Source organism: Puma concolor, chromosome B1 (genome assembly GCF_028749965.1).
Source record: "Puma concolor isolate L17-30 chromosome B1, mPumCon1.1.hap2, whole genome shotgun sequence".
NCBI classification, from domain to species: Eukaryota; Metazoa; Chordata; class Mammalia; order Carnivora; family Felidae; genus Puma; species Puma concolor.
In genome coordinates, this window is record NC_141670.1 from 152,001,276 (window position 1) to 152,018,673 (window position 17,398).

At 35.7% G+C, this 17,398-nt stretch overlaps 1 protein-coding gene across 4 annotated transcripts in view; it reads left to right on the forward strand.

The window, feature by feature from the left end:
• CENPC (centromere protein C) overlaps positions 1–17,398 on the forward strand; it is an 80,295-nt gene that overhangs the window by 24,877 nt on the left and 38,020 nt on the right. For all 4 annotated transcript variants that reach the window (XR_015250423.1, XM_086704918.1, XM_086704920.1 and 1 more), the window contains exons 9-10: positions 4,786–4,977; positions 10,699–10,990. Coding sequence is in view for 3 of the 4 variants with exons in the window: in XM_086704918.1 (XP_086561044.1) it covers positions 4,786–4,977; positions 10,699–10,990 (484 nt within the window). In the remaining variant the exon portion in view is untranslated. The remainder of the gene's footprint in view (positions 1–4,785; positions 4,978–10,698; positions 10,991–17,398) is intronic.

Below are 17,398 nucleotides of genomic sequence, written 5' to 3' on the forward strand. Positions count from 1 at the left end.
ATCTGAAGTGTGGTTACTCTCCTTACATGGCTACCCATTTTATAGTGATTGAGGTACAATGATGGCACTGTCTTCTAGATCTATTTATTTTCTTTGTACCACTTTTTAAGTAATAGAAAAGATCGTCATTCTTATAGAATTTCTTTAGTTAATGGAATGGAAAGCACTTAACAAATGTATTAGACACTTTAGGTGTACATAACATAATTTAATCCTTCTTGACAATCCCATAAATTAGAAAATACTCATGGTTAAAATATGCTGGCTCAGGATCTGTCCCATCGTAGAGTCCATATTTTTTCAACACTATTAAGAAGTTTTGAAGTAAGTAAAAATGCTTTTGATGCTCAATTGGAAAAACTATTAACCAGAAAATTCTATTCAACAGAATTTTTTATGTACTTAGAGATTCTAGATGACTATACTGTATTGCTGATACAGAAGGGAGAAAGTATATTAATTTTTTTTTTTTAATGTTTACTTTGAGAGAGAGAGAGAGATAGAGCGTGAGCAGGGGAGGGGCAGGGAGAGAGGGAGACACAGAATCTGAAGTAGGCTCCAGGCTCTGAGCTGTCAGCATAGAGCCTGATGTGGGGCTTGAATTCACAAATTATGAGATCATGACCTGAGCTGAAGTTGGAAGCTCAACTAATTCCCAGGCACTCCTGGGAGAAAGTATATTAAAGCACAGTATTTAAGCTAGTTGTTGTGAAAAGAAATTCCACTTTAATAATTACCTAATTATTTTAGCTTTCTTTTTGTGTAATCTATATCATAGACTTTATATTACCTGAAATAATAGTTTTGTCCATGTGTACCTTTGTGTACTTGAAAAATTCTGCTTAAAATAAAGGGGGAAAAAAGCTACCTTCTCTATTTTGTGGACCTCTTTTGTAAATGCCTGACATGTCCCAGGTGATTTTTGTTGGAATTATTTTTCCTTCCTTCCTTCTTTCCTTCCCTTCCTTCCTTCCTTCCTTCCTTCCTTCCTTCCTTCCTTCTTCCTCCCTCCCCCCCACTTCGTCCCTTCCTTTTTTTTTTTTTTTTTGTTCTTCCTTTACTTTCTCATTAGCAGCTGGCTATTTGAAGAAAATATAAAGAATCTCTGACTAAACTGAGATTATATTATAGGAAATTTTTTTTTCTTATTAGTCCCTTAAGTAGAATATGAATTCATAAAATTTGAAGGTACAAAATTTTTATTTATCCATAAGTTCTTAGGAAAAAACATTGTATCAAGAAAGTATACTTGAAGGAGACTCTAATTATAAGTGTTAAACATTATTCAATGCAAAATTCTTCACACTAATTTTCAGTTATATTAAATTCTTCCTATCTAGATTGGTTAGTGAATATAATGTCTGATTAATTACCAATTAATTTTCTATCACTGTCATAACAAATTACCCCATACTTAGTGACTTAAAACAACATACATTTATTATAGTTCTTTGGGTTGGAAATCTGAAATTGATCTCACTGGACTAAAATCAATGTGTTGACAAGGTGTCTTTTGTTTCTGATAATTCTAGGAGAGAATCTGTATCCTTATCTTTTCCAGCCTCTTGAAGTTGCTTCTATTCCTTGAATCATAGCTCCCTTCTTTCATCCTCAAAGCCAGCAATACCAGCCTTCTCGCATTTCCAATTTTTTTGTGTGTCTTCCATTGTCCCATCTTTCTGACCACTACTTCTAAGAACACATGTAAGTAGATTGGGCCAGCCTAGATAATTCAGGATAATCTCCCTGTTTTAAGGTTTATAACCTTAATCATTTCCTCAAAGTCTCTTGCCATGTAAGGTAATATTTTCACAGATTTGTGGATTGGGTGAGTACATCTTTGGGAGGCCATTATTCTGCCAACCATATCAGTTTTCAAAGACTAATAATATGAAGATAATTTAAGTCCAAAGATATTTTTACTCTGAAGATTTTTTTTTTTTTTTTTTTTTTTTTTTTTGATTCAAAAGGCACTTGACAGGGGCGCCTGGGTGGCTAAGTTGGTTAAGCGTCAGACTTTGGCTCAGGTCATGATCTCGTGGCTAGTGAGTTCAAGCTCCTCATCAGGCTCTCTGCTGACAGCTCAGAGTCTGGAGCCTGCTTTGGATTCTGTCTCCATCTCTCTCTGCCCCTTCCCTGCTCCTCGAACTCTCTCTCTCTCTCTCTCTAAAAGAAATAAGCATTAAAAAAAAAAACAACAACAAAAAGGCACTTGACAGATTTGTAATGCCTAAACTGATGATTTATTTTGAGGCAGTGGACTTTTCCAGTTTTGATGTCTCTCAGGCTTCTTAAACTGAATGTGTTGGAAACTAAATTCTTCCAAACTTCTCCTTCTTTTGTTTTCCTGTCTTCATAAATGGGACCATAATAAATCTAATACCTCAGGAAGGAAACTCGAATCGTCTTTAACTTGTCTTTCCTTTACTTAGCAACCCATATAAAGTTAATTAAGTCTTTTGACTTCTCCCTAAGTAGCTTTCATATCTGTTACCTCTCTCCATGCCTCTTGCTATTCTTTTTAGCCAAGTTAGAGTCATTTATTTCTTAGATTATTGTAGCAGTTTATGCACAGACCCTCTGGCTTCTTAATACTCTCCAGATTCATCTCCTGGGTTGCTTTATAATGAATTTCTTTCAGTTCTGTGAACAAACTGCTGTCTCAACTGTGGGCCCTTTAGAAAAATTTTCCTAATTTTTCCAAGCTTTCCAAGTTTTGTGTTCAGTTAAAATACCACTTATTACTTGCCACCCTGGTATGTTCCTGTGTATGCTCCATTAGCATCCTTTGTATTTTATCACACATGTAATTAGTTGCTGAATTTCCGTCTTCCCTTCTGGCATTTAGACTGAAAGCTCCATGAGAACAGGAACTGTATCTGTCCTATTCCTAAAATATCCCTCAGATCTTAGCCTTAGCAGTTATCTCTATGGGTCATTGGCATACATTTTTAATCAATGACAGAAATATTACTCTATTTTGGATGAATAATTTTGCTGTTTATTAAAACGTGTCCTACCTTCAGAACGATACTTCTTTATGTGTAAATATGCAAAATTTTCTACAGTAGTAGAAATTTATCGCTTGTGAGTCATCTCTTTTTCTGGCCATTGCCCTACTTAGGACATATATTTCCTCAGTTCTAAGTCAACTATCTTCCTTTACTGTCTGTTCACATATCAATTATATCTTCTTTATGTATTCTTGTTTATTAGTTTTCTAAATTGTTTGTCATTCAGTTTGTAATCTTCCCTGAACTGAAATTAGTTTCTGAAATAATCGGTTTTTGACTTTGTATGATATTCTTTTTCTTTATCACTGTCTGAATAAGTCTTCGGTGATAGCATTTTCCTCCTCAGATTCTTTTCCCTTTTTCCATTGTTCACACTGATTTTTTTTTTAAGTCGATTCATGAACATGGGCAGTTATCTCTGAAATCATGAGCACCTCTCATTTATTAGAACAGTTCCTGAGAATACTTTTGATAAATATAAGGGAAAGTGAAAAAGGGAAACATAGAAGAAAAGGAGTTGGAGAATGAAAAGTGAGGGTGGACACATAGTAGGCCTGAAAGTGATGCTCACTGCTGAGGATTCTTGCCATTTTACAGATAATTCCTTAAACCACTTATTAGTGGTAACTATGTTTGTTTTTGTTTTTGTTTTGTTTTGAAAGCTTAGGAACGCAAATCTGGGAGTGGGGAGGGTGGAAATCTTAAGCAGGTTCCTCCCCCAGCCTGGAACTTGACCTGGGCTGAAATCAAGAGTACTGACTGAGCCACCCAGTGCCCCTAGTGGCAACCATGTTGAAAGTTCTCTATTTTTGCTTTAGTGTTTTGTAAAACTGACCCTTTTATTATTTTCTATATCCACTCCCTAAAATACCTCCTTTATTGTCGAGTTTTTACTGTCTGTGGTGACTCTTCCAGTATCTCCCATTCTCATTACTTGGCAAGTATTGGTTGATTCTAATATTAAACACAGTATTGGTAAGGTGTATTCTTTCCTTTTCATCAACTTTTTTGTGCCTGGTTCACATTATTAAGGCTACTATTTTTCTTTTACTCCTTTTATAAGCATAAATCATTCTCTTTATCTCAAATTCAGAACATTGCCAAATCCTGTAACTTACTCTCAAACTGGAATTGGAGAGTGATACCACTGTAAGGAATCTTGACATAATTTGGCTCGTTTTCTCTTCTCTCCACTCAATCCAGTTTAACTGGGAGAATGACTGGAACACGTAGAATAGTGCTTTTCAAACTTACATATGCATTTGAATTCCCTGAGGATTTTGTTAGCATACTGATTCATAAGCTGATTTAATAGGTGCGAGGTGGGACCCAAGGTTCTGTATTTCTAAACAGTCTCTCCCAGGTGATGCTGATACAACTGATCTGTGAACCATACTTGGTGTATCAAAAACTTAGATTGTATCTAGAGTATCAAAAACTTAGATTGTATCTAGAGTAGCTAATGCTGGGTAGCACTTTTGCCAGTTTCATTGCCTACTGTAACATTGGCTTCATCCTGAATTCATATTTCAAGTATATGTTAGTCATCAAGCAGTGTGAAAAGTTTCATTTAACTGACAGATCTTATTGAGAACATTTGACATAAAAAAAAAAAAAAGGAGGCGAAAAGAAGCTCACTGGATAAATTTAAGATATTCCTATAATTGAGTTTGTTTTTTTGTTTTTTGTTTTTTTTTTACCTATTGTGATTTTCTGAAAACTCTTTGGTTCAATAGATTGTAAATTGTTTTACTGGTTTTCTTTAATTTAGGAAGCAAGAAAAATAGCACCAGTGTTCCTTATGCAGAAAATCAGAAAAAAGCTAAAGAATGTAAAAAGAAGCAATTTTCCAGTGGGTCCAAGAAGAACAAACTTGTACCTGATGAGGTGACTTCAACTATTACAAGAAGTCGAAGAATTTCGAGGCGTCCATCTAATTGGTGGGTGGTAAAGTCAGAGCAGAGTAAGTATTTTATTTAAATTATGTTCATTGAGAGCTCCAAAAAGTCATTCTATGAGAGACTTTGTTTTATACAACCATTTTCCACAGAAAAATCTTATGAGAAAAAAGTTAAATTGGATCGTTAATAGAAATATTAAATCAGTTAAGTATGCAAATCTTCATTTGGACTCTATTCTATACTGTATTCTAGATATAGGGATATATCTAGAAAACAAACCCCTGTCTCATGGGACTTACATTCTAGTGGAGGAAGACCAGCAATATAGATGTATAATTCATGCAGTGATAGGTAATAAAGAAAAATTAAGCAGATAAAGGATAGAAATGGGAAGTAGTTGACAGAAGTAGGGGTGGATGAAAAGATAGAACAGAAGCAGTAAGAGTCCATTTTGATCTTTCAGAGCACATATCACAAATATGAAGAGGGGACCCATACAAATAACTTGGTATGGAACATTTCAGACCAAGGGAACAGTATTTGTAAAGGTTCTGATGGAGCTTACTTGACATCTTTGAAGAATTCAAGAAGGCCAGTATGGCTAAAAAAGAGTAAACCAGGAGAGGTGAAGTCAGAGAGGCAGGCTGTGATAGAGAGTTTAGAAAAAGTGTATTGGGAAACTCCTGGAAGATTTGAAGCAATAAATTAAAATTTAAGTGACTTGATTGAGTCATCCTTTTTTTTTTTTTAAATTTTTAAGTTCATTTATTTTTTGAGAGAGTGAGAGAACGTGCAGGGGAGGGGCAGAGAGAGAGAGGGAGAGAGAGATTCCGAAGCAGGCTCTGCACTGACCATGCACCTTGCTGCTCAGACTCACGAACTGTGAGATCATGACCTGAGCTGAAATCAAGAGTCGGATGCTTAACTGACTGAGCCACCCAGGTCCCCTGATTGAGTCATCTTGTAAAAGAATTATCCTTACTTCTGTAGAGAGGAAGCTAGGGCTCAGCAAAAATGGAAACATGAACACTAGTTAAGATATTGTTGGACAGAAGAGATGAAAAGTGGTTGGATTCATTATTTAATGGAGTAGAGTAAGAGAGAAAACCAGGAGTCTAGCGTGACTCAGTTTTTTTGTTTTTTGTTTTTTGGTTTTTTTGCCTGAACAAATAGAATAATGGAACTCTACTGTTTAGTGAGATGAGGAAAAGCATGAGAGAAGCAGATTTGCGAAGGATATCAAGATTTGAGGTTGTGATAGATACATCGTAGAGATAGCCTGGTTAATGAGTTTAAAGTTAGGGGGAAGGATCTGGGAGGACATAAATAATTGGGGACTTATCAATATATAGATGAATTTAAAACTTTATTACTGCTTGAAATCTCCTAATGATAGACTGAACCTGGCAAAGAAAAATAAGCCAAGGATTAAGTTGGGAGACACCAGTGTTAGGAGTTGGGAAGGAGTGGGAAGATCCATCAAAAGAAACTAAACATGCGCAGTTAGTAAGATTAAAGGAAAATGAAGAGAACTTAGGGTTATGGAAGCAAAGTGATGAAAGCATTTTAATTAAGGATTGAGTGATGAACTTTCTAAAATACTGCTAATGGTCTGAAGTAGTTGAGGTTTAAGAATTGACAGTATAATTTTGGGCCACATGGAGGCTGTTGGTCACTTTGATAAAAATGGTTTCTGTGGAATGATTGGATCAAAAGCCTGATTGGAGTGGTTTCAAGAGAGAGTTGGAAGGGAAGAAGGAGAGACAGTAAGATAAAGGAGCATAGCAGATATGGGGCTAAGGGAAGGTTTTTTGTTTTTTTGTTTTTTTAATTATAAGATATTACACATGTTTATCTGCTTATTTAAAATAACCCCATAGAATGTAGAAAAGGAGAACCCTCTTGCACTGTTGATGGGAATGCAAACCAGTGCGGCCACTGTGGAAAATAGCATGGAGGTTTCTCAAAAAGTTAAAAATAGATATAATATAGCAATTGCACTACTAGGTATTCACCCAAAGAATATAGAAATACTAACTCAAAGGGTACATGCACCCCAGTGTTTATAGCATCATTATCTACAATAGCCAAATTATGGAAACGGCTCAAGTGTCCATCAACTGATGAATGGTTAAAGAAGATACACACACACACACACACACACACACACACAAGCAATATTACTGAGCCATAAAAAAATGAAATCCTGCCATTTGCAACAACATGGATGGAGCTAGAGAGTATTATGCTAAGCAAAATAAGTCAGTCAGAGAAAGATAAATACCATATGATTTCACTTATATGTGAAATTTAAGAAACAAAAGAAATGAACAAAGGGAAAGGGGGGTGCAAACCAAGAAACAGACTCTTAATTATAGAAAACAAACTGATGGTTACCAGAAAGGAGGTGAGTGGGGGGATGGGTGAAATAGATGATGGGAATTAAGGAGTGCACCTGTCCTGATGAACAGTATGGAAGTGTTGTATACCTGAAATGTTAACTAACTGGAATATAAAAACTTTAAAATGACTCCTGAATGCAAAAAGTAAAAAAATTAAAAAAAATAAAATGACCTCATAGAAAGGTAGAGAGTAAATCTAGATCACAGTCCTTGAGTAGGCAAGGACAGGACTGTGATCTAGTATACAGATGGAAGTAGTTTGGTAGAATTGAGGGTGGAAAGATAAAGATCTGCTTTTCTATTGTTTTTCCTCCATGAAAATAGTAAGCAACAACATCAGGTGAAAGTGAAGTGAGAGAAGTGATAGTAGAAGTTTGAAGTTTCCTTAACATCAGAAGGATACAAAGGAAAATCAGAAAAAAAGTACATGGGCAAAGTCTGAAGCAGCCCTCTCCCAATGGATTCTTACCAGAGGCACATAGTTCCTCCAGCAATGAATATTTGCGACAGATGTATAAAATGTTGTCTACTAGGGAAGCTCATTAGGGATTAATGCTCAAGATTTTTACTGGAGGTAGTCACCTAGGCACTCTGCCTAGCAAGTACTAAAATTCGACTCCCTGAAGGAAAGCAAGTATTTGACATAAACTGTATTTTTTGCACAAGCAGTTTAGGCACACTAAACTACATTTGTCAGTTAGGAAATGATGGGAACCCTCCCAAAATTGAAGTTCCCACATGCTAGGCTAGGCAAGAGCTAACTTTGCAAGCAGGTCTTTCTAAGGATAACATTCTTAGGTCTGCAGTGCTATCTCTTTTCTGTACAGGGTGAAACATTTATTGTTTTGGAAACATTTTTGATTTTTTTTAAGGGAGGTGATCATGAAAAGATGGTAGATGATAAGGTAACATTTAATGGATACTGTTGACTCTGGTATTGAGATCAACAAGTGAGAGACTAGACAAATGTGGCACTCCATCTGGGGCCTTGTTGCTATGAGTTTTTGAGTCATTGGGATCCTTGATTATAGCAGAAAGAAATATTCTGTTGCAGCCTTCCTTGGATTTTGGATTTAGATCTCAGTTTAAATGATTATTTCTCTACTTTGGCTAAGTTATTTTGTTCAGTTTCTTACTCTGTAACATGATTACAAATACATCTACCTCATTATAAGGATTTAGTGACATGTAGTTAGTATATAAAATGTTATCTCCTCCTGATACTACTTTGAGGAACTCACCTTTCTGCCCCAAGTGCCTGAAACTGTACTATGGCAGATGAGTGTGTAAATACATGAGAAAATGAAAATCTTACAAAGCTTGTATAAGTGTTTTAGAACTCTGAAACTTATCAAAAAAGACTTGTGTAGCAGCTTTGAAACAGGTGTTGAATTTCTGATTGAGTAGGGAGCCACAAAAAAGAGGAATACTTGTAGATCTCATAGTTCAAACAGTCCTTCATCTGGTAGGAAAAGAAAGTCTGAAGCTCAATAAAGCAATATGACTTGCACCTAAGGTCATAGACCTGTGTGCTGGAACTGGAAAAAAATAGAACCCAGGTTTCCTGACTCTTGATCCATTGCTTATTTCCCTATCAAGCAACCAAGCTGCCAATAGTGGATATGTGGCCGTACTGCTTTTTCGTGTATGTTGAGACAAATTTATTGAGTGCCCACTGTGAGGCAGGAATGGTGTAAGGTAGAACCAGTACTAGAGTGAGTCAAGTGAGTAATATACAATGAGAAATTCGAGGAGGCGTTTGGTCTCTAGGTTGTGTGTGTTCACATTCAGTACTTGCATGACTCAGAGTGAGAACCTTCTTCAATTTTTTAATTTTATGATGAGAAAAAAAAAACTCTATGATAACTTTTAAGATCTACTTGTTGGTATTTATTTTGCAGTATATACATATATAAAACTATTACATTGCGCACCCTGAACTTATACAATGTTAATGTCAATTATATCTCAGTAGGACTGGGGAAAAAAATTGCTTCACCACTGTCCTGACCCTGATGTTAGGCATTGGAAATGTAGAGATAGGTAAAAGAGCAAACTTGGTCTCAAGGAATTGCCAGTCTGCTGGAAGAGAAAGATAAGTAAATAAATAGATGGATGATAAATGTTATCAGAGGGTTGAGAGAGAGAGCTACCTAATTTAAGCATGGGAATTTGGGACAGCTTCCTGAAGAATGAATTAGGAATTAGTTAAGTAACTGGGTGGGGTGAGGAGGATGGATGGAATGTTTCGAGCAGAGTAGCATGTGCAGAGATCTGGAACTGAGAGTGTGACCTTTTAAAGATTATTTTAGCAGAGTTATATGGAAGGCTTGTTAAAATACAGAGTATTGGGCCCTACTCTGAGTTTCTGATTTAGTGGGTCTGAAGTGAGGCCTGAGAATTTGCATTTCAAACAGACTCTTAAGTGATGCTGATCCTGCTGGTCTGGGACCAACCCTTTAAGAACCAGTGCTTTGGAGAAATGCAAATAGTTCAGTATTGCTGGCTGCTACTTTTTGTGTGTGTGTGTGTGTGTCAATTTGTTTATTTGGAGGATAGAATTTTGATTAACGAAATAAGTACTCTACATGTAGCAATAAATTATTGAAAATATTTGGACGTAATCCTTAAGTTACAGATTATCACTAAAAGACTTTAGGTTGTAAATGACCCAGCTTGTGTTTTCCTAAGATGATTCTTGAAACAGTGTGAAGAATGGATTGAAGAACGGCAAGGCTAGAGAAAGGGAAACTAATTAAGAGGCTCCTTTAATAATCCAGATAAGATGCCAGTCCCTGCTAATGACAGACAGGCAGGAGAGCTTGAGAGAAGTGGATTTGAGTGGTATTAAGAATGTAGAAATGACAGGATAAGGGGACTGATTGCAGATAGAGACAGGAGTTTTGGCTGACTGAGATTTCTGATGTAGGTATTTGAGCAAATAGTTGTGCTTTTTGTTAAGAAAGGAACTAAAACCAGAGGGGCAGATTTAAAGGAGAGTGATAGGTGAATATTATGATACCAGCATCTACATAGTAATTACAGTTAAGAGTACAAGGGTCCCTCAAAGTAGGTACATAAGAGTGAGAAGCTAAAGCTGGAACCGTGGGAAATACCAGGATCTTAAGGATGGCCACAAGAGTAGTGGGCAGAGACAGGGTGGTTTTGGAAGCTTGTGATAAATTTGGTACATATGTCTAAAAATTGAAAAGCTGCATAGTTTATGAATTTAATTTGAAAATAAATATAGCCTACGAGATTGGTGTATGTGTGTGTGTGTGTATGTGTTTACATGAAAATATATATAATGTTGGTATTTCAGTGAGCCAGATAATTTGGATAAACATTATGCTAACTTTAGGTTATCATTGAATCCTTCAGGTCTTGTTTATAGCAATTCTTCAAGAAGAAATGAATTGTCAGTGTGTCACAACAGTAGACAAACACCTGTTGAAAAACCAAACCAGTCATCTAAGAATATTGGGGACAAAACTATTCCATTTAAAGGGCAGAAGAGAACTACTTCAGGCAGCTCAAGAACACAGGAGTTTTTAACTGCTAAAGATTCTAGAAGAATTATTGACCATGATAAAATTTCTGGTTCTTCCCAGAATGAGTCATTGAAAAGTGATGAGGAAGACCTGGTTAAGAAGAAAAATCATGATCATTCTGGGTATGTCTATTATGTATACAATATAGTTATTTTTGCTGTTTAGCATTTAATAGTTTGTGTCATTTAATCATTTGTGGAGAAACAGTATTAGCGTAAAGGGCTCTGCAGTCTGACAGACATGGTTGTAAATTCATGCTCAGCCCCGGGTGGCTCAGTTGGTTGAGCGACTGACTCTTCATTTCGGCTTGGGTCATGATCCCAGGGTTGTGGGATGGAGCTCTGAACCTGGCTCAGCACTGGGTGTGGAACCTGCTTAAGATTCTTTTTTTCTCCTTCAGCTCCTCCTCCATAAACTCTCTTAAATTAAAAAAAAAAATTTTTTTTAATTAAAAAAGTTGATTCCTTTTTAAAAAAATACAGTGGTAAAAACATAAATTTTACCATTTTGGTCATTTTTTTAAATTTATTTTTTTATCTTTTAATTTTTATCTTTTAATCTTAGTCATTATTAACGTATAGTTTGATTTGCTTCCTTCTGAGTGAAGTTAATGTTATTTCAATAATTAGGAATATATCTTAATACTTCTCCCCCTAAGGTGATAATAGTTAAGGTACTTTTGAGTGCTTATTATGTGTCAACTATTTGCTAGGAGCTTTTCAATGAATTTTCATCAGTCCCTGACAACCTAGTGAGTTAGGTATTGTTCTTGCATATTTTTACTTCTTTTTTTTTCTTTCAACGTTTTTGTTTTTTTTTTTTTTTTTATTTATTTTTGGGACAGAGAGAGACAGAGCATGAACGGGGGAGGGGCAGAGAGAGAGAGGGAGACACAGAATCGGAAGCAGGCTCCAGGCTCCGAGCCATCAGCCCAGAGCCCGACGCGGGGCTCGAACTCACAGACCGCGAGATCGTGACCTGGCTGAAGTCGGACGCTTAACCGACTGCGCCACCCAGGCGCCCCTATTTTTACTTCTTAACATAGCATTTATTCTTTCATTTACTCAACAAATAATGCATATTACATGTGAGAAACTGCAGGGTGCTAGGGGTGTACAGAAATAAATCAGTAGAGTGCCTTAAAAATAGCAGTGTATGTAACCAGTAAGGAAATCGAATTAGTAATCAAAAATCTCCCAAAAAACAAGAGTCCAGGGCCAGATGGCTGTACAGGGGAATTCTACCATACATTTAAGGAAGAGTTAACACCTGTTCTCTTGAAGCTGTTCATAATGGAGTATATCTCTGGATTTCATTGTATTTTCCTAATTATTAGTGAGATTAAATAGTTAAATATCTTTTCATTTGTTTCTTGCTCATTTTTATTTTTTCTTAGAAAAAAAATTTATTTATTTTGAGAGAGGTAGTACAAGTGGGGGAGGGGCAGCAAGAGAGAGAAAGAGAGAGAATGCCAAGCAGGCTTCATGGCTGCCAACGCAGAGCCCTGCATGGAGCTCGAACTCATGAAACTGTGAGATCATGACCTGAGCCGAAACCAAGAGTTGGATGCTTAACCATCTGAGTCACCCAGGCCCCCCTTGCTCATGTTTAAATAGATTGTCTCTTTGTAAATTGCTTGGCCAATTCTATACTTTTTTAGAATTGATTTTTAGGAACTCTTTATCTATTTTGGCTTTTAATCCTTAATAGGTCACATGTATTCGTGTCTTTCATACAGAAGACATAATTTTAATGTATGGTTAACCCTAGAGCATCATGGGAGTTAGGGGCAGTGACCCCTGCACAGCCAGAAATTTGCTTGTAACTTTTGACTTCTCCAAAGCTTAACTACTAATAACTTATTGTTGACTGGAAACCTTACTAGTAGCATAAACAGTTGATTAACACATATTTTGTTTTTTACATATATTACATGCTATATGTAATTCTTACAATAGAGTAGAGAAAAGAAATTGTTATTAAGAAAGAGAAAAAACATTTACAGAATTGTATTTATTGAAAAAAAAATTGCTTATATGTGGACCTGTGCACTTTAAACCTGTGTTATTCAAGGGGTCAGCTGTAGTAGAATTTATTAGCCTTTCAGTGTTGTGAACATTTGCTTTTTTTGTAGACTCCGAGGTTATAAGGATCTGTTTTTCTATATTTTTTTCCTAAAAACTAACTTGTTTTTTTATATTTACTTCTTTAAACCATCTGTAATTTATTTTTGTGTTTGATGTGGAATAGGAAATTTAAATTCTTTTTTTCTCTGTGTAGGTGTTGAATGGTACATTTCCCCCACTGATTTGTAATGGCCTCTCTTTTATCAGATTTCCATATTTATATCATCTTGTTTCTTGTATCATTTATTTGCATAAGATTCCTGAGAGGTGGGTAGGACACTCATTAGCTCCATTTTTACATATGAGGTAGGTCTACATAGATTAAATAGCGTGTCATTAGATAACTAGGTCTTCTGACTACTAGTCCAATTGTTTTTACTCGAATGTATTAATAATAAAAATAAATCAAAGTTTTACTAAACAAAGCAGTTGAGCCTTACCTATAGGTTGAGAGAAATAGGTTAAGATAAAAAATTTGTTTACATTGAGTTTTTAAATTTCAGCTAGTATTCTTATAACAAACCTTATCTTTTATGTACAATGAGAATGTATGGTACTCCCCACACCATACAGTTCACTCATGAAATGTGTACAATTCAATGTTTTTTTAGTATATTAACAGATAGGTGCAAACCATCAACACAGTCAATTTTAGAGTATTTTCAGCACTTCACAAAGCCAGTACTCATTAGTTATCATTTCCCTAGTCCACTCTGCCACTACCCTAAGCAACCACTAATCTACTTTTTATCTGTATAGATTTCTCTACAGTTTGGATTTTCATCTGAATGAAATCATATAGTATGAGTTTTTTGTACTGGCTTCTTTTGGAAATTTTCAAGTTTCATTCATGTTGTAGTGTATATCAGTACTTCCTTACTTTTTATGACCAAAAAATGTTTTGTTTTATGGTTATACCATGTTTTGTTTATCTTTTCATTCACTGATGGACATTTGGTTTGTTTCCACCTTTTGGCTCTTATGAATAATGCTGGTATAAACATTTGTGTACAGGTTTCTATGTGAACATGTGTTTTCATTTCTCTTGGATATATACCCAGGAGTGGAGTTGCTCTGACATATGGTAACTGTATTAAAATTGCTTGAGGAACTGTAAGATTGTTTTCCAAAGCATCTGTACCATTTTACATTCCTGCCAGCAGTGTATGAGGGTTCCAGTCTCTCTGCATCCTTGTCAACATTTGTTATTATCTGACTTTGATGCTAGCCATCCGAGTTGGTATGAAAGTAGTATCTCTTTGTGATTTTCATTTGCACTTCCCAGATGACTAATGATGTTGAGCATCTCTTCATTTGTTTATTGGCCATTTGCATATCTTTAGAGAAAAATCTATTCAGCCTAATTTTTGGGGGTTTTTTATTGTGTTGTAAGAGGTCTTTATATTTTGGATACAAGTCCCTTGTCAGATACATGGTTTGCAGATATTTTCTCCATTCTATGGGTTTTCTTCTTGCTTCTTAATGGTGTCCTTTGAAGCACCAAAGTTTTTAATTTTCGTAAAGTCCAATCCATCTATTTTATCCTTTTGTTGCTTATACTTGGTGTCATATCTAAGAATCCAAGTTCATGAAGATTTGTCATTATCTTTTCTTCTAAGAGTTTTTCTTACATTTAGGTTTTTGATCCATTTTGAGTTAACTTTTGTATATTCTATGAAGGATTCAACTTTATTCTTTTGCATGTGACTATCCAGTTTTCCATAATTGTTTGTCAAAACGACTACTTATTCCCCCATTGAATGGTCTTGGCATCATTTTTGAAAATCAGTTGACCATAAATATATGAGTTTCTTTCTGAATTCTCAGTTTTTTTCTCTTACTCTATATATTAATTCTTGATCCAGTACTACACTGTCTTGATTGTTACCATTGCTATGAAAAGATTTGAGATCAAGAGGTATAAGTCCTCATTATTCTTCTTTTCAGATTGTTTTGGCTATTCTGGGTTCCTTGCAATTCCATATAAATTTTAGAATCAGCATGTCAATTTCTACAAAGATATCACTTGAGAATCTGACAGAGAATGCATTGAATCTGTATATCAGTTTGGGAGATATTGCCATTTTAACACTATATCTATCGATCCATGAACATGGGATGCTTTTCCATTCATTGAGGTCTTCAACTTATTTCAACAGTGTTTTCAGAGCATAAGTTTTACACTTCTGTTAAATTCATTTCTAAGCATTTTATTATTTTAATGCTATTGTGAATGGAAGTGTTTTTTTTGATGGATAAATCAACTTTTATTTAACTACAGACATTATTCAAATTCTCTATACTCGTTTCCTTCAAAACAATTAAGAATATAATTTATCATAAATGGGAAAATGACACAAAACAAATTTCCCCAAGACTTTGCAACAATAGCACCAACAATACAAATTACTATATTTCTTTGGGCAACATTATTTTTTTTCCTTCTCCTTTTTTTTTTTTTAAATTTAAATTTTTTTTAATTTTTTTAGTTTACATCCAAATTAGCATATAGTGCAACAATGATTTCAGGAGTAGATTCCTTAATGCCCCTTACCCATTTAGCCCATCCCCCTCCCCACAATCCCTCCACTAATCTTCTGTTTGTTCTTCATATTTAAGACTCTCTTATGTTTTATCCCCTTCCCTGTTTTTATATTATTTTTGTTTCCCTTCCCTTATGTTCATCTGTTTTGTCTCTTAAAGTCCTCATATGAGTGAAGTCATATGAAGTCTTTCTCTGACTAATTTCGCTTAGCATGATACCCTCTAGTTCCATCCACGTAGTTGCAAATGGCAAGACTTAATTCTTTTTATTGCCAAGTAATACTCTATTGTATATATATACCACATCTTTTTTATCCAGTCACCCATTGATGGACATTTAGGCTCTTTTCATACTTTGACTATTGTTGATAATGCTGCTATAAACATGGGGGTGCATATGTCCCTTCAAAACAAGGGATACCTGTATCCCTTGGATAAATACCTAGTAGTGCAATTGCTGGGTCGTAGGGTAGATCTATTTTTAATTTTTTGAGGAACCTCCACACTGTTTTCCAGAGTGGCTGCACCAGCTTGCATTGCCACCAACAATGCAAAAGAAATCCTCTTTCTCCGCATCCTCGCCAACATCTGTTGTTGCCTGAGTTGTTAATATTAGCCACTCTGACAGGTGAGGGGTGGTATTGCATTGTGGTTTTGATTTGTATTTCCCTGACAATGAGTGATGTTGAGCGTTTTTTCAGGTGTCGGTTGGCCATCTGGGTGTCTTCTTTGGAGAAGTGTCTATTCATGTCTTTTGCCCATTTCTTCACTGGATTCTTTGTTTTTTTGGGTGTTGAGTTTGAGAAGTTCTTTGTAGATTTTGGATACTAACCCTTTATCTGATATGTCATTGGCAAATATCTTCTCCCATTCTGTCGGTTGCCTTTTAGTTTTGCTGATTGTTTCCTTCACTGTGCAGAAGCTTTTTATCTTGATGAGGTCCCAGTAGTTCATTTTTGCTTTTGTTTCCCTTGCCTCTGGAGACATGTTGAGTAAGAAGTTGCTGCAGCCAAGATCAAAGAGGTTTTTGCCTGCTTTCTCCTCAAGGATTTTGATGGATTCTTGTCTTACATTGAGGTCTTTCATCCACTTTGAGTTTATTTTTGTGTATGGTATAAGAAAGTGGTCCAGGTTCATTCTTCTGCATGTCGCTGTCCAGTTTTCTCAGCACCATTTGCTGAAGAGACTGTCTTTATTCCATTGGATATTCTTTCCTGCTTTGTCAAAGATTAATTGGCCAAAGGTTTGTGGGTCCATTTCTGGGTTCTGTATTCCATTCCATTGATCTGAGTGTCTGTTCTTGTGCCAGTACCATACTGTCTTGATGATTACAGCTTTGTAGTATAGCTTGAAGTCTGGGATTGTGATGCCTTCTGCTTTGGTTTTCTTTTTCAAGATTGCTGTGGCTATTCAGGGTCTTCTCTGGTTCCATACAAATTTTAGGATTGTTTATTCTAGCTCTGTGAAGAATGCTGGTGTCATTTTGATAGGGATTGCATTGAATGTGTAGATTGCTTTGGGTAGTATCGACATTTTAACAATATTTGTTCTTCCTATCCAGGAGCATGGAATCTTTTTCCATCTTCAGTTTCTTTCATCAGCTTTCTATAGTTTTCAGTGTATAGATTTTTCACCTCTGGTTAGATTTAGTCCTAGGTCTTTTATGGGTTTTGGTGCAATTCTAAAAGGGATTGATTCCTCAATTTCTCTTTCTGTTGCTTCATTGTTGGTGTGTAGGAATGCAACCAAGCTCTGTGCATTGGTTTTATATCCTGCACTTTGCTGAATTCATAGATCAGTTCTAGCACGTTTTTGGTGGAATCTTTAGGGTTTTCCATATAGAGTATCATGTTATCTGCG